At 40.2% G+C, this 20,336-nt stretch overlaps 1 protein-coding gene across 2 annotated transcripts; it reads right to left on the bottom strand.

Annotated features, from left to right (window-relative positions):
- Nucleotides 1–52: 52 nt before the first annotated feature.
- On the bottom strand, nt 53–19,841 carry slc8b1 (solute carrier family 8 member B1). 2 transcript variants are annotated; one of them, XM_088335937.1, is made up of 15 exons: nt 19,412–19,841; nt 16,319–16,471; nt 14,910–14,962; nt 14,594–14,651; nt 10,567–10,672; nt 10,311–10,478; nt 8,740–8,853; nt 8,599–8,670; nt 7,368–7,498; nt 7,163–7,304; nt 3,437–3,558; nt 3,217–3,370; nt 3,059–3,139; nt 1,929–1,993; nt 53–848 (listed from the first exon to the last, which is right to left on the bottom strand). In XM_088335937.1, exons 1-15 carry the CDS (start codon nt 19,571–19,573, stop codon nt 666–668), a joined length of 1,764 nt encoding a protein of 587 aa, XP_088192063.1. In that variant the 5' UTR covers nt 19,574–19,841; the 3' UTR covers nt 53–665. The 2 variants fall into 2 exon arrangements, with proteins under 2 accessions (XP_088192063.1, XP_088192062.1); XM_088335936.1 differs by having other exon boundaries at nt 8,599–8,673; nt 19,412–19,840.
- Between the last annotated feature and the right edge of the window lie 495 nt (nt 19,842–20,336).

The following is a 20,336-nucleotide window of genomic DNA, read 5'->3' as shown; positions in this document are numbered from 1 at the left end:
ATTGAGTCGTAAGCCAGAACGGGAGAGTAGACGTAGTCGGGACGAAAAGAGGATGTAAGCCGGGACAGGAGAGCAGACGTGGTCAGGATTAAAATAGGTCGGAGCCGGAGACAGACGGGAGCAAAAACGGAACAGGTGGGAGTCAGGGTCAAAAAGGCTTTCCTAGTAAACACTGAGGTTCGCAGAGGGACTGACAACAGGAGGACTGACGGGACAGGGTTCAAATAGTAACAGGGAGCCAATCAGAACCCGCGGCGGTTGGCACCAAATGAGCGGGTACAGCTGAGTCACATCAGTAATCATGACAAATATGGCGGTTTAATAATCAATATAAAGGCATTCTTTAGAATATTTAATGTAGGGAGGGTAAAAATGACCATTATGATGTAACAGTATGCAAAAGGAAAATTTACCTCCAAATCAGCTTGATTGTCTAGTACAGTGCATTTAGTAATTAGTTTCTTCTTTTCAAGAACCCACATTGTCTCAGAAGGGTTGATCACACGATTAAAAAAATAATTAGAGCACCTTTATATTACATGTCCTTGAGTACAAATTGCCCAACAACAAAATAGAGGTCAAGATGAATATAAAAGCAGTTCTTTGGTGCTTCTAGTGTATCAGTTTGACATCCAGGTTGGGAGGCAGAGCGGCGTCCGGGCTCACTAGATGATGCTAAACTCTGCGAGTAGAGCAACCAGGAGGAAAACGCAGTAGAAGACGAGGAGGAAAATCCCGTAGGGACGACCCAAGTGGAAGCGGCTCAGTGGGACGATGACAAAAGACAGAACCAGAGACAAGCCCAGAGAACCGGCCAGAATCCATGTCAGCAGACCTTCGGGATCCAGCTGGGGAGAAAACGATGTAAATACTTGAGATTTGTGTCAAGTGCGAGGCTGTCCTGTGTAAAATGTGATCAATCACCCTTAATTATTGATGGATCGTTCATGTGCAGTCAGGGGAGGCATCGTGGAAATGTAAAACATTAAATGGTCATATATATATATATATATATATTTAGTGTTCTTTCTTTATTAATATGTATGTTACGTATTACTGAACTGGGCATCTCCAGATGCAGAGTGAGGCGTGCAATTCTCTTGCCTCATGGCAGAGGGCGTGAGTGAGACCAAAGATTCTGATTTGTGGTACACCTCATCCCCAAACAATAGAATGACTGATAGTTTTAGCAATCTAACAGCGAGTCAACCCTTCCAGTATTTTATTTTATTTATTTATTTTACATAATTAAGGTTTGTCTATCAATACTTTAATTTAATTCAAAGGAACAACGCATAGACTTCATTTAAGGCAATGAAATGTTTTTCCTATACTACATGATGTTTTGAATTTAACTTATTATTTTAATTTCTTTACAAGTAGAACTCATTAACTGCTGTTTTTGAAAAAAAAAAAAAAACAAAAACACACAATGTGTTTCTCCTCTATATGACTTAAAGAAGACACTGCACAGCACCAGAAGCTTGACTGGTCAAAACCTTTTTCTACAGTGAACCCTCGTTTATTGCGGGGCTACGTTCCAAAATAAACCTGTAGGCAAATCCTGGGAAGTAGAAACCTTTATTATCATTATTTTTATTTTATTTTTACAATTCTTAAGTTAAATGCTCTAAAATGCCTTAAATCAATAACAAAACCTTTGTACAGGCCTGAACGTTTGTTTAACAGAAGTACTGTACAGCATACTGTAACCATTGTGTTTAGGACCAATAACTACTAAGAATGCAGAACACAATACACAATGCAAATTCATTAAATTGTCGTCAGTGCAACACAAGGAAAACTTATGTAGCACATAATGAATGGCGGGGCAGGTTATTGTAGAGTAGCGCAGAAATGCAATCCACAAATCGGAATAATTAATTTTCAGATTATAACATAATCTCAGAGAGTCTAAGCGAACCCACCTGCACTTCCGAGTGTGTTTTGATCCTTTGCAGAAGACAGCCAAAACCTACCCCAAATAACATATCTGGTGGAAATGAAGTTAAAGTACTTGACGTGACTTTGTGGCATCTGATTTTTTTAATTCATTTTACAATATCACCTTAACACCCATGGAATAACTTTCCCGAGCGTTATAAGGTCGTGCATTTGCATATCATTTTCCAAAGTAGATGCACAGAAAACACAAGAAAAACCTCAGCCCCAGAAGAAATATTCAAAAGAAGCTAACAAAATTGATGACGCTACAAAACGTAAACATACATTAAAAACATCGTGGAAAGAGGAGTTCACGTGGCTTGTAGCGGACCACACAGCGCAAACATTGCATGAATGAAGATGGGTTAATACAGGTACATACTGATGGCAGACGGAAAACAGCGATGTCATATACATTAAATGAATGGTATAAGTATATTTATAATAAACTTAATTTTAAAGTGTTGTTCTGTTATATATTCTGATTATCAACCCTTAATACTTTGCAACAATGTTGTTTTTTTTTTTTTTTTACGATTAGTCGTCCTATTGTGTTTCAAGTTGGGAAAAATGGGGCAGGCAACTTTATAGAGTTGTCTACTCTGCTGTCCGGTAACTTTGTCATGAGTTTCAGACGCTGGTTAAAGCCTGTCTTTTATAACAGAATCTAAGTTGAACAAGTCTGTATAAACATTTATATCTTATACAATTCGGTGTCTGCAGAGGTTACTTCAACCGACAATTTTTCATCATTGAAAGGAAATTTTTTAAGGCCAGCCGTCATTTCCACTGGTTTGAAATTGGGCCATAAATTGCAACTGCAGTATGTCCTTGAGAATCTAGCGCAGCACTTTAAGAGAGCGAGAGGCAGGGAGACAAAGAAGAACAATGACGTTTGGTTGATAGACAGAGACAGGAAGGATGTCTATGAATTGACATTGCAAGAGTTAAGTAGAGTACCTGTTGTGATGACAGGACATTTTTTGAGCAAAAATATGTATTTTTTTTAAAGTCAGAGGGAGGGAAGCCCAGATGTATTGATTAACATTTTATCACCGACCTAGGCAGAAATCCGAGTCAGGCTTGGGTTAAGATATTAAACTAATAAGGATACTAAAAATAATTCCACCGAAGCAGGCTGAAATGGCCATCCTGGGATAACCCTGCCGTGCCAGAGTGATGTCCGAGAAACAGTCTGGGGGGAAAAAAAACTATCATCATGATTTTCTTGTTCAATGGCATCAAAAGCGGACCTCGTTTGAGAGAGCTCACCTCCGATGCTGTTGCCCCAGGCTAGCAAAGTCAGGCCGAGGACGGTGTGGCTGAGGCGGAGAACCACGCCCAACATGTGCAGGATGCTTACCACTTCCGATGCCGCCGCACTGATCAGCACCGCACTCGCCATGAAGCCCAAAAGTGCAAAGATCTGCCCAAACGACATCCGAGGTTGGGTCATGGCGAAAGGCGGGGGGGAGTGGGGTTCGGCTCTTACTGGGTGGTATCTTGGCGGCCGTTCATTTGTGGTGCTGCAAAAGACGATGGCGCACAGGAAGAGGCCCAGGAGAAGAGTCAAAAGCCACAGAGGGAACTGGCCCTCGATCAGGTATTCTCCAACTGGGCGGAAACAAAGATTCGGAAAATGGCTCGTGATTCACTGAGTGTTTCTGTGGGAAACACCTTCACATATGGTCCAGCCCACTGAACAATACAGCAGAGCATTTTGACGTCCATTATTTTTTTAACCTAAAAAACAACACAAAGTCTGGGTGCGCATTTTTGGTTGTAAATGGATTTGAACTCTTTTATCAATTGACTCTCAAAATATGACAAATAAAAGGCATTGGGTTTTTATAATTATCCTTCCGATCTCCTCTTTCTTCCGCTCAGTCGTTTTACTTCCACATCCTCTCACATTTAGTGACCCTATAACTAGGGTTTGCGAGACCTTTCGGTCTCCCGACCCCCTTTCTTTGCCTTGCTGTCTCTTAGGGAGTAGAGATAGAGAGGAGAGGATCCCCAGTCCCCTCGCTCCCTCCACTTTAGTCTCCTTTTACGACACGCAGCGGACCACGGTGGAAGAATTCTCACACCGCCCAGAGGGCCCCTCACCACAGGTTTTTACCTCATCATCACATTATCGTTAGTCAGTAGGAGAGACAAATGTTGTCACTTACGATGCTTAGACTAGAAGAATAGAATTTATTGTCATTGTAAATAGTGAAACACAACAAAATTAATATTTGTTTCTAGGACCTTGACTAAAAAGAGTTTGAAAATGAGATGAAATCTACTGCCCTTTTTACAAGTCATCTATACCACTGGTGGTCCAGTGCTCAGACAACTAAGCTGATCTTTGACCTGTTAAGAATTTATTTCATAAGTAGTGTTATTATTTAATTTCAGACTTTTGTTCTGTGAAGAATCCAAAAAGTGTTTTTTATTTAATATTTATTTCAATATTTGGGTTTTTATTCATTTGGTTCAGTGAGGAATTCTTGAGGGTTATTTGATTGTGGCTTACTGGAAAACAATGCATTTTCACCTTTAGTCACCATTGTAGTAAGTTTGATTCCTAACTGACAGAATGTTTTAGTGGTTAACTTCTAATATTAACAACCTTGAAAGAACATAGTAACAACATACCGTAAATTCCGGACTATAAGCCGCTACTTTTTTCCCAAACGTTCAACCCTGCGGCTTATTCAGTGATGCGGCCAATTTATGTAATTTTTCTAACAGCCGCCAGCGGCGCTCGAGTACAAAAGGTAAGATTTAGACCGGTGGAATATATGCGCTGAGGAAGACTGCAACTTCTTAGCTTGTGCACAATTTAAATTAGCGAAGACATATCCTCACCATGTAAATTGCAATAAGAAAAGCACATGACGCAGCTTTCAAGCTAAAAGCAATCGAGCAGTCCCATAAAGAAGGAAACAGAGCTACTGTACGTAAATTTTTCTTTGCGAGTGTGTTGCTTGCGTGTTTTTGAATAAGGGAGCGTGGGACGACGTCTATATGACAAAGTCTCTTTCCCATACTGGGGAAGACAACTTTGATAACGTCAGTTATAAGGAGGAAGATGAGGACGGCTTACCGTGATTTTTACAAGAACCGTATATTTTTTTTACCAGCCCCGTTTGCTGTGTTGCGAGCGTGTTGCTAGTAGCGTTACGCTACCCTTCCCAGGCACGGTTTGGGATGAAAGTTATATTATTATTAAAGCTTTGAAAACTCTCTTGGTGTACCGTCTTTCTTTGTAAATATGTGAAACCATGTATAATATGTATTTGCAACTGTATATTTTTGTAATGTATTTATTTTAGAGACTTATTCTGATATGTTTTCCACAGGCGAATCAAAAAGAAGGGGCGAAAACAACGGGGGCTGATGGGAAGTGGAGTAAAGGTGAGACGTGTTTGTGGACGCAGTGGACAATAGTGGATATATATTTTTCCCACCCTTACCATTGGAAATATACATTTTTTTTCCTTGGATTATTTTCAACGGGACCCGGACTCTGCAGGTCTGCATCAAACCTTAAGTACCGGTATCATTTTCCGTTGATTTTGCTGGCTGTGGTTTTTGGACTGTGAACTTATTGTTCAAACCTCGCTCTGTCCGCTCCACGCATCGGCCCGGTATTGCAGTACCTCCGGGAACGGTGCATTCGCAATGATCGCAGCAAGGCTTTAGGGCTAGGACCTTAGCTTGGCCTTTTGGCTAAGAGTAAGTGTCCCGGCTCCTAGGCTTTGTAGCGTATTACGAACTGACCGATAACGGATAATGGATAATGAATAACGAAGATAGAACAATAACCCTTAAAAACCCCAAACCCCCTCACATTGTTTATTTGCTAAAAAACAAAAAAAACTAACCAAGAAGTATTTAATTGCTGTTAAAAGTGTCGATAAAAACTCATATTGTCGGGATATGATATAATGAAATTGTGTTAAAAATGTCGAAAAAATTGTTAAAACGTCATTTTGTCAGATATAACGAAATTGAGAATAACGAAATTGTGAATATGCTTATTTGCTGTTAAGATTGTCGAGAAAAATTGTTCAAACCTCACATTGTTTATTTGCTGTTAATAGTGTCAATAAAATTGTTCAAACCAAAAACCAGTTACAATCGCGGGACTCAAAGTCGGGTTTGGGTTAATTTTGTGATTGTGTTAGATGTTTAAGTGTGGGCGCATGCGGCTTATGTACAGGTGCGGCTTGTGTAAGTACAAAAGCGGTTATCCTCTTAAAATGTGGTGGGTGCGGCTTATAATCGGGTGCGCTTTATAGTTTGGAATTTACGGTAGTATGTCAAAAGTTATTATTTAAGGCCTACGCTCATTTGATTCCCCTTAATGCACATGACAGTAGAAATCCATCTCTATTAATGTCAATAGTGTATGTTTTAATTCAGCCCACCATGGTTATATAACTTTGTCAGACAGGGGATGACATCAATGTACAATGGACAATACATCGATACTTGCCCATTCCTTCAAAAGATTAAACATTTATGGGTAAAATTATTATTTCAGATTGGTATCAGACTAAGAAGTTAACAGAACAGGCTCAGAGACAATTTCTTCACCAGGGCCATCACCACCCTGAACAAGCCTGCAAGACTGTGAAATATATATATCTTGCCAGTTGCCTTGAGGAATGGGAACTCATATTTTACGTACCAATTTATTTGGGATTTTTTTTGTTGCTGCTAATTGTTATTGCGCTACTTTTCATTGCGATATTATTACAACTTAGGCCAGCCTCCAAGCACTGCTTTGTAAATATGTTTTGCCTATTTATCCTGATATTCTTGTATTCCATTTTTCCCTTTTAAGTCTTTGTTAAGGGTTTATCCTGGAGTGCCATGTTTAATCTCGTTGCAAACCATGTTCACTACGTTGTTCAATTCCCCAAGAGTAGCAAAGAAGAATCTATGCTGGAAAAAGGACTCAAGCTCAAAAATATGAATGAAGTTTAGCTATGCACGCCCAACTAATAAAGGAGAGGAGACATAAACTATGATTTCAAAAACAACACTGATTGTCCGTTTAGTGAGAAATTGGCATTTCAAAATAAATTCAAAAAGATGATTTCACTGGATATGTCCCCTTTAACTTTGATATTTAGGAAGGTGCAAAAATTAAATCTGGACAGTGGCAGCAGATGATCAAGTCCTCTATAAATTCTTTACGTACTTTCCGATCTGCACTTACAAATTCCCGACTGGAACGCGAGCAGACACATGAGTGGCGCCGTGACCAAATGGATGCAGTTGAGAGGCCGTCTCCAGTTCTTGTCCTCTTTGTCCAGGTCCACCACGGGGATGCATAGCAGCAGAAGAACCTCCACGGGGCTCTGAAAGCAAGTTTAGGGAAACTTTGAGGTGGCCGTTCGCTTTGCGCACGTATGTGAAGGCACCTTAAGGACTTTCACGACTCTCCACTTCCAGCTGTTTCTCCTCCACTGCCTGCTGTCCACCGGATTGAGCGAGCTCAGCAAGATCTTGCTTGTGGTTTCGGGGTACTGCAGGAGGGGCCTGTACTCAGATTCTGAAAGACCAGACATGCTCCTGAATACCCAATTGACAACAAATGATGGTTTTTGGGGCATGATTTAAAAAATGGCCTTCATTTTGTTCCCTGCTCTACTTGTCACGGCAGTCGATCCTTCCAGTCAGCCATTTTAAGCAAAGAAAAATCAAATTGGTATCTTAAAGAGCAGATATGGAACATGTGTAATCTGATTTTTTGGGGGGGGGGGCAATTTTATGTTGATATCTGGGCAGTGGTCATGTGCGGCACAGTTCTGAAGTCATGAGATCGAAGCTTCCTAGGTGGAGTTTGCATGTTCTCCCTGTGTTTGCATTGGTTTCCTCCGGGCACTCTGGTTTCCTCCCACGTTCCAAAAACATGCATGTCAGGTTAATTGGCCGGTCCAAATTGTCCCTAAGTGTGAATGAGTGAGTTGTCTGTCTCTGTGTGCCCTGTGTCTGGCTGGCAACAAGTTCAGGGTGTCCCCTGCCCACTGCCCGAAGTCAGCTGGGATGGGCTCCAGCACCCCCGCGACCCTACTGAGGATAAGCGGTGCAGATAATGAATGGATGGATGTTGATATCTTTGTTAAGCAAGTCAAAAGAATTGCCTGTGATTTAAACATATACTGTTCACGCCCAAAAAAACAATTTTGGGTACAAGTGGCTCCCCCCAAATTAAAAGCTTTATCCATTCTTTTTTACAGTATGCAGTAAAATATTTTACTCTTAATAATGTAGCAATCTAAATTGTCTTAGAATTTCTTACAATAATATTCATAATTACACATGTTCTGTGTCTTTTTGTAATTTCAGTCTGCTTTTATTCTCAATTTGTTTTTGTTTTTTTGTTTACTTTGTCTTTTTTACTTGTGTGCGGTACAGTTTAATACATATAAAAGCATGACAAAGCATGAAAATCAGGGTGCTAGATAGCAAATCCGCAGACTACATGACTTTCAGTTTATTTGTGGGTGTGAGTTTCCTCAGAATATGATTGATTTTGTGTCTGTTTTTCATGCTATAAATCTGGTTTTACATCAATTACATCAAAATGTCATCTCAAAAGTAGAATCACCCAGAATCAAGGTGAAAAGTGTATGCTGTAATCCTACCCACCATATTCCTGTTGGTCTGTCTCAGCGAGCAGGCACGGAACGTCGTCATCATACAAGGCGCGTGACTCGAAGCCTGCTGCAGAGGAAGCAAAATTTTGAGTGATTTTTTTTTTCCTAGTTTGTGCGTGCGTCCATGTCAAACCTTGAAGACTACGAACGCCATCGACTGTCACGCTTTGCAAACGTTTTTGCCTGCTGTAAACATAGGCGCTGATGACTACTGTCAAAACGTACACCACATAGAAGCCCAAGTATCCTGCAAATGAGAAACATTCATCAAAATACAGCAGTGAGACTTTTGACTAGGACAAGAAATTTTGATCATATCACTCCAATTTTGCTGACTTGCACTGGCTCAATTTAAGATGTGTCTTTAAGGTTCTGTTAATAATATGTCAAAACTTTTCCCCGCTAATCTTTTTGATTTAGCCATGTTGAAAATGCTGAAAATGCTACATGTGCCTCCCAAGAGCCAAGAAGAAATCGGCAGGCTTGAGAGCATTTTTCATTCAGGCCCTGGTACTGCGGAATGCTCTGCCCCCTGATATAAGGTCTGTAACTTTAGTAGAAGTGTTAAAATCTAGATTTAAGTAACTCTATTATTCAAAGGCTCAAAATGGCTTCCGACCTCATATTACTGTCACTTCCACCTGCCTGGCTGGTGACGGAGTGAGGGTGAAGGATGCACTTGGATGAGTCAGTGGACCAGCACCTGAACCTGAGACCTGTCATCATCGGTATTGACGAGCTGGCTGAGATGGGAAGCTACATTGATGCTGTCTTGGACCTCTTTAAAAAAGTGGTTATTCCCCATGTTTACTGTTGATTTAGACCAGACCTGGGCACTCCGGTCCTGGAGGGCCGCATGTTCTGCATGATTTTTGAGGTTTCTCTGATCCAATACAGGTGATTCCAATCACCAGTATCGTTAACGAGCACTTGCTAGCTTGCTAACGAGGTTATAATTTGTATCACCTGAGTTAAAGAAGAGCAAACTTCAAAATCTGGCAGGACGTGCGGCCCTCCAGGACCGGAGTGCCCAGGTCTGATTTAGACTGTGTTTTGTGAATTTTTGCATTCTAGAAGCGGGGATTAGATCCCCTCTCAAGGTTTTTTATTTATCACCCGTGAGCAAAGCAAGGGTGGTGATATCTGTTTGTTTGTCTGTATCTGTCCACCAAATAAAAGGGGGAAGCCGTTTTTACCAACATCTTCCACTGGCAGTCCGGTAGGTTACCCTAGATGTGAAAAGTACAAAAGTAAAAAAAAAACGTAGTATTTTTCAGCAAAAAAAAGCATAGAATGACTTCCAGTTTCAAGTTTTCTTTTGTTTTCTCCTTGGATTCTTTGCCATCTTGAGGTTAATCTTTTCCAAATTATGTATGTGGACAATTTCACATTTGGGCTGTTTGAACCCCCATTTCAGGATTTGAGTCTCCATCTGGTCTCAGTCTGACTCTGGGTTTTCCATTCTCATGCGATCCCAAAATAGTTTTGCGTCTCAAAACAGGTGATGATCAATTGGCGCACACCTATTCTAGTTTCCCAGTGTTGAGGTTGCCAGCATGCAAATTTCAGATCAGGGGATATTTTAAATGAGGCCTGTGCAATCTCCTGAGCCTTTTTGTGATTAAGGGCTATACAAATAAATGTGACATTAAAAAATAAGTTGTGTAAGATATGACTCCTGGGGAATGGAGTCTTGGCAGGTACCCAACGTTTCCCCCAACGTAGTGGTGCCTCTGTACAGGATGAGGAAAGTCCAGAACACGGCCACCATGTAGAAGATGACGTCTCGCAGAAAAGGACGAGATGCCACGGCGAAGGGTTTGACCAATGCCACGCTGCCGGCCACCACCGTGGTGACGAAGACGCCGGCACCTGGCGAGTTTATCAGAAGAGGCCAATCATTTCACAAGCTTCGGGTAGAAGCCCCCCGCCCACGAAAAAAATCACACGCCCCATCTACCGAACAGTGCCCCCACCGCCAGGCCAGCAGTGTGTGGGTGGGAGAACGCCGCCATGGCGCTGAAGATGTCTGGAGCTCCATTACCAAGAGCTAGGAAGGTCACGCCCTCCACGTAAATGTTAGTCAAGGAGGGTGGGAAGAAGAATAGGGTGTAAATACTTGATAAAAGTAGTTAGACTGGATAATGTACTCCCTTTTGTATGCAAAAGAGAAAAGTAATGAAGGTGCTATAAGCAGCAAACATGGTTGCCTCTTAAAAGAAAACTGTATTATTCGTCTACTAGATGTTGCTGTATTGTGTCGTGCAACTGAAAATGAGTGCTAAAAAGCACAAGGAATAATACAAATTGTGGAGAGTAAAAGTTACCAAAACTGGTCTAATTTTCTTCTAATCACTTTTGCCCGGCCTTCTATAAGGTTTTTGGACTTTGAGGGTACCCGTAGCACCAAGATGACAGACAATGATGTCAGCTCCCCAAGGTGAGGCTCATGATATGTTAAATAAATGCAAATTTCACAACCTACAAATATTTAAAAATAAATTCACGTTTATTTAAGAGTTCATGTATTTTTGCTTAAAACTTAAAGGAACAATATGTAATATTAGGTGCCTCCTAGAGGTAAAAAAAAACTTTCATTCAGTAGAAAAGACAAAACATTGTCACAGGCCAGAAACGGAGACAGGACCCAGTAGCGTTCTTTTACTCAGTTTTATTGATAAAGAGAGAGAGCAGTGCTTGCGTCCACAATCCAATGATCGACGGACACGGGTAGCAGGTGGCTGGATCGCGGAAGTGGCACTTCCGTGTCGAGCGAGGATAATCATAGGCAGCAGGAATAATGGTCACTAGCCGGGACGGGAGGGCAAGAGCGGTATCGAGTTCAGAAAAGAGGTCAGCAACAGGTTTTAGGCAGGAAACAGGGCAAAACAGGTCGGTGGTCAGGATGGCAGATCAGGGCAGAAACGGGTCCAGAAAGAGGTCGGCAACAGGTATCAGGCAGGAGAAAACAGGGCTGGAAAATGTTGGAAGGTATGAGCTTGCCTAGTTGGAAGCATAGGTTCGCAAACGGTCTGACGCCGGTAACAGGGAACCGGGGGGTTTAAAAAGTGGCAAGGAGCCAATCAGCGACCAGGGCTGTTGGGGCCAACGGGGCAGCCACAGGTGCCCTGAATCAGTTCTCATGACAAACATTGATTTAAAAACTAGAAAAATAAATATAAACTATCATACAAATTATATCTCATCTCATCTCATTAGCTGCACCGCTTATCCTCAGTAGGGTCGCAGGGGTGCTGGAGCCCATCCCAGCAATCATTGAGCAGTGGGCAGGGGACACACTGAACTGGTTGCCAGCCAATCGCAGGGCACATACAAATTATATGTGTAAAAAAAAATCATAGGTTAAGAAATTTTAATTTCTTTTACATAAGTGGAATCCCTACTAAAGTTGACGCCAAATTTATCTGCATTGTTGTTGCATATTGTGGCACTGTTTTTTGTTCGCATTAGACAGTGCCATCCAGTGGTCAAATGTTTTACACTTGGGCTCTTAGTTTATATCGTTTTTGGTTTTAATGAATGAAGTTTGTTTTACCCAGTAGTGGGTTGTCAGGACCTAATGGGCTAAAAATATCTGAATGATGTGATGTTAATTATATTTCATCTATCAATACTTATTAAATAATTCAAAATTGTCTTTCAGCTTTCTTTCATTGCTTTTCCCCGGTTGCACTTCTTCGTGGTTGTTTGGTTTTATATTTAAGTATTTAACCGATAACGTTTCAGCCATTACTTGTTGCCAGGGTCAGAAATCTACCCAGAGGACTTCAGAATCAGCTCTGCAGGCCTTGAGGCATAACATCAGTGTCGATAAAGCTGTCAAAGTAGCCAATCAGATTTATAGTTTGCGACACCAAGACCTTCTAGTAGGCATAAGGAAACATCAGAAGTACTATGATTGGCAGGAATTATCACAACGAAAAAGATGAAGAAAAGTTCCCTCTAAGCTACACGTCAGCGCAATTAATAGATCCGATAGCGCTGCTTTTAGCCAATCAGAGCGCGAGACTCTGACCCTTTTTGTATCACACATAATGCATGGCATGCTAGCAGCTTCATCTTCTCATCGTGCATAGGATCGATGGGAACTAAAACAAAGGTACTTGTTCTACAGTAAGTGTTTTTTTCTATTACACTGCTGTTGGGTTGGTCAGTTGTAGGCTTGGGTTGGGTTACTTTAACTTGATTACTTTCAATTACTTTTGGATTACTCCAATACCATATATGCTAATAAAAGACAAGAAAGTAAATATGAATAAAATTATGACTCACAACACGTGGTAATCTTTCTCTCCTGGCTTTGATCTCTTTGATCTCCGGCAAAACTAACATAAAATGCGACAAAAATAAAATGAAAATAAATCCAAACAGCTTGCCAACATAATTTTTGCTGTTCCATGTATTCCGTTACTCCCCAAGCCTGCACAAAATTTAGTAATTTTATTCATAATTAGTTTCTTTTGTCTTTTATTGGCATATTTAGTATTGGAGTAATCCAAAAGTAATTGAAAGTAATCAAGTTAAAGTAACCCTACCCAACCCTGGTTAGTTGTCAGTGAGAGAAGTTTGTAACTGCTTTAATTGCACTTTTTGGAGTATATTACTGCGCCCTCGTTAGCAAAGCTTGTTAGCATATGACAAAAACAAATACTAGCGAAGGTGGCGTTACATAAATAAAGTAAAACTAGTAAATTATGTGATAGATAGGATGTGCGGTCCGCGGTTGCCAACATTTTGCATCCAGCCTTAGAAGGTTATTAGCGTCTTTGGACAACTTGATGCCATGAATATGTATGTATGTAATAGATGAGATAAGTTTGCATATTAAGGAATGAATAAAACGGCTATGCTATCAGCAATAGTGACTAAAGAGTCGCTCGTTGTTATTTCTCCGTGTCATGATTGACAAAATGAAGACACCTGGGGCAATCGTTTGGCGCGTAGGAGCGCGCTCTCTGAATGGCTGGCACTCTCCTCTTAAGCTGTCAGACCCAAAGGAGAAGTGTCAGACCGTACTTGTGTCTCTCTGTGTGTTTTGCCAGATTCCAGTACCAAAGACCTTTCCTGTTTGATTCCTGCCTGCCTTCGGTATCGACCTGCCCGCTAAGCCGTATCGATTCTGCCTACCTGTCACGGAGCTGCCATTCCGTCCAACAATGTTAGCGACCGACAACCATCGGCTTCCAAAGCAAGCTCTGTCAGCTCAATCCAATAAAGATTCCTTTAAAACAAACGCAATTGGGTCCGAGATTCCGTCCTGGTGCCTGACAGGCCACTCTATTTTCTCCGCTTGTGATACATGGATCCCGTAACTATGGTGGTCGTGGCTTAGCGCTCTCTGTCGGATCTATCAATTGCGCAGAGGTCTCACATCTTTGCACTCAAGAAAGTCTTTGCGGTGGAAGAAAAATAAATAAATAAAATAAACATGTTTATTGCGTTATAGCTTGATGTGGCAGGTGTCCAGCCAATGATAGATATGGTTAACTTGCACTGTGCAGCCAATAATAGCATTGACATGGTTTTTGTATTGCGCCGTGCATGCATGCAGGTTAGAAAACTAAGAGGTGCAAATGAAAACCTCTTAAAATGGCGAAACAAACGGACAGCGAAATATCAGCACATCCACTCACCAAGCAAAAGTAACAAGGAAATGTGGTTTCTGAAACAGAGCCATAATTGGTTTATAGCTGAAGCCTGAGCAGCTGTGCTGTCATCATCCTTTGACATAACTCTCAAAATGGCCGCCCACAGAGATCGATTAAAACAGGTGCATATTGCTTTTTACGCTCATTCTTTAATATAAAAAGACATTTTTAGACTAGTAGGGGCCCATACAATGATATTGTTTAAGTTGACTTGTACTCATACAGTAACTGTCATTTTATATTTGTTGTGTCCTACTGTTGAACTGGTGTTCTAATTTAATCAGTTTCACACATTGAGGGCTGGAAGATGAAGGATACAGCTACGTTGTGAGTCAGATGCAGACTCGTGGAAATGGCAGACAGGTTGGGACAAAAACTGTAAAGAAAACAAAACAAACATTTATAAATATTCTCCCCACTGCTATCACTCCACCTCGCACGTTGCCAGTCAGCAAGAAGTAGAAAAGCAGAACAAAGTCCACTTGTAAAGTTCAGTGAAGTGAAACAAATGAAAACATTTTCGGTTTAATGTGCACGTGACCAATGTGGAGGTCACGCAACATACATAGTTCAATTTACGTGCTTTGTGGCACATAATCAATGAAAACTAACAGGACACAGAGAAAAGACTTACAACTTGGATGCTATGAGGCCAAGGATGGTGAACAAAAAGAAGAGCCACAAGATCTGTAAGAATCAGGAAAAAACAGACAAACACAAAATTTCAGGGTCTTAACATGCACGTCCTGTACAACCAAAACATTTTCATTTTGAATTACCGTGGTGAGTTTGTGTTGTAACGTGCGATGTCGAGAATGACAAAACACCCTCCTTTTTTACTTCCTCAAATAATGCACACACACAGGTGCGAACCCTTTTAAAAAGCGAGTTATGAAATAAAAAATAAAATGCAAATTTTGTATTCAGATAAAATATTTTTTAAAATTAAAATTTGATAGTAAATATAATGAAGTAAATGTTCGATCATATACCTAAATTATCAAATGGAATGAATTATTCTAATTTGTGAACATTATTAGTTATTCCCTGTTCGAATAAAGTTGCGTGAAAATAAGATATGATAGACATCATAGACGTCAAGCATGAACCGCATGTGACGCATGTCATTCGTCATAGCTCGCTGTGGGCAGATCACGCACGCCAGCAGATGACATACAGGACCTACGATTATCTTAGCAATTGTTAGCAAGACATTGCTCAGAATTGGAAATCTAAAACTCTCCTTTGCTTCATTTTAACTTGACCCGGTGTGATTCACAAAGGATGAAAAACCCGATCTATACAAGTTTTGTCAGGGTTTCTTTTCCCTCTCTGGAAAATTCTTTGATACTTTAGACGATTGGAAATCACTATGATCTGAGTGGCAAACTATCCAGACCAGAAATCCAACGAGGATTTGATTCATCGTAAACCTTCACATCAAGGACCTGGTAGTAATTGGGTTATTCCTTTGCTTTTGACTGTGGACTGCTGAACCTTAAGAATCAATGTGTGCTCATAGCACATACCCATGGATTTGGAATTCCCTGAATTGGATAACGTCAACCTTGTGTTTTATTTGCTTAGTTGATGAACCTTCTTGACATTCATTTGAATTATCATTAAAATTTGAAGTGTATCAATGTGTAACTCTTCTGACTTCGAAACAAATTTAGGTTGATTCAAAACTCCTATTGGGGCGCATAGACACAGATTTTTGGACTAATAATAGGTTTATTGACCGGAATTACAGTAGATGACCTGTCATTCAACTGAAATAGAAATAAAATAGGTTTAATAAAAGATGATTACACTTAGAACTTCGTATTCAACACCTCAAACCAAGTAAGAATGTTTGTTTACTATAACTGAAGTTAAATGTTATCTATTGATCTAGTCCATTGTTCATTAAATTGACAGCTTCTGTTCAATATTATTTGACTCTGGTGTTTCTTCTATTAATTTTATCACTCATCAAACCTTGAACTAGTCCATTAGCTTTTCTTCCCTCTGCCTAAAAGCAGCACAAAGCTCAAAGCTTACACAGAGTGTGACGGTAAGGAATGCGAGGTCTGGGCGGAGCAGGCAGAAAACCACTTTCAGATAGTCGATGAACGCATCTTCCACGCTGCAATCCGGCGTATTCTTTATGAACGCACAGCGGTCTGCGGCACTGACGTTCATCACATGATCGCACTGGACACACAAATCAACTGTATCAATTTCTATTCATTCTTAATAGTTTGCATTTCTTAATTGTCATTTCGTAGTTCACCAATCGATCAGGGCCAATGTACAATTTTAATCTTCAATACCAAAATTGAAGTCGGTTTTATTTCTTTGTGGGCGCAATTGTAAATGTTTTGTGTACATTTTTGCAAAAGTCAAGTCAAGTCATGTTTATTTGTGACGCCCTTAATCACAAGGAGTCTCAAAGGGCTGCACAGACCACAGCTTATTGCAAACTACAGACTATTATTACACCATCCCCTGATCTAAAACCTACTTGGATAGGGTAATAATGTTATGTCATGGGATAGCACATTTTCTTTTCAATCATGTTGCTACCATATCACAACACATAATGAACAAATCACTTGAAAAGAAAAAAAGGATGACAGGTTGAAGGCAAAGAGACCCATCCGTAAAATAACTTTTTGCTTTTTCTAACAATCATACAAACAAATTATTATATCTCACCGCATTATAACAATCATTTGTGAATTCATTTAAAAATCATCACATAGTTCGAATCACGATATATAAAGTATTCTGCGATTTCTGAGAAGTGTTTCTATTTCCATCCATGTCCTTACCCTCTAACAAACAAAAACCCAAAGCGCAACGAAGTAAAGAAGGAAAAATGCCGGAGCAAGTTATAGAAGCGTCCTTTCCTAGACTCTATTTTTTGTTAAAGAACCAGATATTCCAGTCTATAAGGCGCACCTGATTATAAGGTACACCCCCCAGAAAGTATTTTGTGAAATATGTTTTTATATATAAGGCACACTGGAATGACTAAAAGGCGCATGAAATTACAACTACTGTACAGTAAGAGCAAGGGTTGCATGTTAGAAAATAAAAATGGGTATTTCATAAGAAATAAATATAATGAAAATCTGGTCACACTGCTAACATTATTTGATTAATCCTTTCATGGTTATCGTATGTAAAAGAATTGCATTGTAATATTTTGTTTCGGATTTTATTCATTGGATTTTCTGGTCTATAAGGCACACTGGCACATTCCAATTTCTGGCAATTTTCTGGCTTTTAGATAAGCCTCATAGTCTGGAAAATACGGTAACAATTTATTTATAATAATAACTTAAATATTTTTCCATTTATCCTGACTTTTTTTTTATCTCATCTTTCTCCTTGCAGTCTTTTTTTAAAATTTCATCCTGGCGTGCAAAGTATAATCATCTAAACAACTATGTTATTATTCATGACAATAAAGAATTATATTCTTATAATATGTCCATCCATTATCTGCACCGCTTATCCTCACTAGGGTCGCGAGGGTGCTGGAGCCCATCCCAGCCATCTTCGGGCAGTGGGCAGGGGACACCCTGAACTGGTTGCCAGCCAGTCGCAGGGCACAAAGGGACAGACAATTTGTTCGTTCATTCACACCTAGGGACAATTTGGAGCAGCCAATCAACCTGACATACATGTTTTTGGATTGTGGGAGGAAACCAGAGTGCGCGGAGAAAACCCACGCAAGCACGGGGAGAACATGCAAACTCCACACAGGAGGTTTGATCTCATAACCTCAGAACTGTGCCGCACAAGCGCTAACCACTGCACCGCCGTGCTTCCCTCTTATAATACGTGTGTATTACGGAAAAAAAACATACAGAATTTATATTACGATCATCATCATTTGCATAAAATATGTGTTATTTTGTGGAGTGTCCTGATCTGTAAAGATATCCTTAGACAGACCTGTTCTGAAAATAATTCACCAGTGCTGGGTGATTTTGATTTTGTGGTAAAAAAAATGTTTGCGGTTGGCTAAGTCTTTTTAACCCAACTTGCAATAATCAACCTGGTAATAACAAAATAGTAAAAACAGGAAATGTTATCATTTTTGAAATGCATCTCAAACTGGGTGCCCTTTTCGATTAGTAGTAACAGAAAGTAGTTCTCAGTTTGAAAAAAAGGTAGGAGACCCCTGCCTTAGAGGGAGAAGGTGTATGAGTCAAACACTGGATGTAACTTTATTATGTAGTGTGAGCGAAAAAAGTTACTAAAAAGCACAAGAAGGATTATACACTACAGAGACTCAAAGTAACCAAAGCGCACCATTTTTTCTTCAAATTTTTTTCATGAGGTTTTTGTTTTTGGGGAACCCATAGCAGCAAGATTGCAGTTCAATATGTCAGCTATCTATGAGTGAGGCTCCTGTGACATACCTGTCAACTTCTATATTTCCACTGTACTTTATACATATTTTTGATCAGTTCAATGTGTGTACGCAGTTTTGTTCGAGGGATTAAAACAAATACATATAACTGCTACGTATGATAAGAAACACTGAATTTACTGCAAGTGGAGCAAGAACTAAGAGATGCTGATATAATTGTGTATGTTGTTTGTTTGGTTTATAGAATAAACTTGTTTGGGCATATTACCCTTGTTTTTATTTCTGTGAGTTAATAGGTGCCAGGTTGTGTTTGTAAGGTTTATTATTGCTTAATAATGGGAATTGCTATCATTAATAAGGACAACAATTGGCTGAGGTCGTCAAGTATGCTCTTATGTAAAATAAATGGTAACTTTTACACCTGCGAGTATTTTAAAAGTTTATAAGTTAATTCATGTATTATTGCTTGTTATTTAAATCAACATTAATGTTCTTTATTTTTGAATTATCAACGAGGGTCTTTGTACGACCGGGAAGCACTAAATAACACTCACTGTCCCTTTACAATTCAACAATTTCACCGCACAGGTGAAAACACGATTTCAACAGTCGTGCCTATGTCATTACTCATGTGACCCATATCCGCTGAAAACATGCTACATTCAACCTATGGAGAGCACATGTTTTGCAGACAAACAAAACGTTATTGTTGTGAACGTAATCATTACAATATGAGGAGGAAAGTTCATGTTCATTTCTTATCTCACCTTGTCGTCGTTGTTTATCCGAGACTTGACGGCCGGTGAGGCGTTCAAGGACCCACCGTTTACCTGCACACCTGTCCGTGTCGGAAGTACAGAGAAGTCTGAGGTAGCCTGTTGGGACAAAAATGTCCCGACTAAGACACATAGAAGAGCAGCTCCAGACATTCTTTTCGCCGTTTTATTTTCGTTTCTTTATCCAGGAGCCACGTCCATGCTGTTGACAGCTACAAGCAAGACGACGGGGGAGGCTTCATTCCCGCAGCCCTATTTTGTGTCCAAGAACAGAACTAAAAATATTGTCGATGGACATTAAAAATATAAAAGTCCAGAGTCTGTAAAGCTGTTATGTTAAAGTGTTGTCTGAATAGCAAAACACGTCCTGGAATTCTTGATACTTCGAGGGAAGCTCCGCCCACGACAACACCAAGGTTGGGTTGCGTTCAAAGACTTGTCGTAAATTAAATGATTTTCAATCGGTAGCACACCAACAGGATATACTGTACTACAGGTATATTCCAGTAACGTGTAGTCAGGGGAGGCAGTTGAGACTGTGCCTCACCTGTCATCACGGAAATACAACATTAAAATATATTGAGCGGTTACATTTATTCTGTGTTCTAGTACTTTCTCATGTAATTTCACAATTTGGGGATTTTCTTTTACAAACGTTCACATTGTACTATTAATATTATTAATAGAATTAGAATGTATTGTATTACTGAGGGGCAGCACGGCAGGGCAGTGGTTAGCGCGTGTGCGGCACAGTTCTAAGGTCGTGAGTTAAAAGCTCCTGAGTGGAGTTTGCATGTTCTCCCCGTGCTTGCATGGGTTTCCTCCGGGCACTCCGGTTTCCTCCCACATTCCAAAAACATGCATGTTGGGTTAATTGGCCGGTCCAAATGGTCTCTAGGTGTGAATGGGCGAGTGA

The sequence above is a fragment of the Urocampus carinirostris genome, chromosome 5, assembly GCF_059441175.1.
Source record: "Urocampus carinirostris isolate Australia breed hairy pipefish chromosome 5, RoL_Ucar_1.0, whole genome shotgun sequence".
NCBI lineage: Eukaryota > Metazoa > Chordata > Actinopteri > Syngnathiformes > Syngnathidae > Urocampus > Urocampus carinirostris.
The sequence above is the reverse complement of the archived record's forward strand: the minus strand, read 5'-3'. Positions and strand labels throughout refer to the sequence as shown.

Bases quoted from the DNA above. Each gene is read 5' to 3' on its own strand.
- slc8b1 (XM_088335936.1), bottom strand. From the start codon at position 19,573: ATGTCTGGAGCTGCTCTTCTATGTGTCTTAGTCGGGACATTTTTGTCC. The intron at 7,305-7,367 runs GTGCCTTCACAT...ACTTGCTTTCAG, and splicing joins GAGTCGTGAAAGTCCTTAAG to AGCCCCGTGGAGGTTCTTCT. The intron at 849-1,928 runs GTGGGTTCGCTT...TTTTCTCCCCAG, and splicing joins AAACACACTCGGAAGTGCAG to CTGGATCCCGAAGGTCTGCT.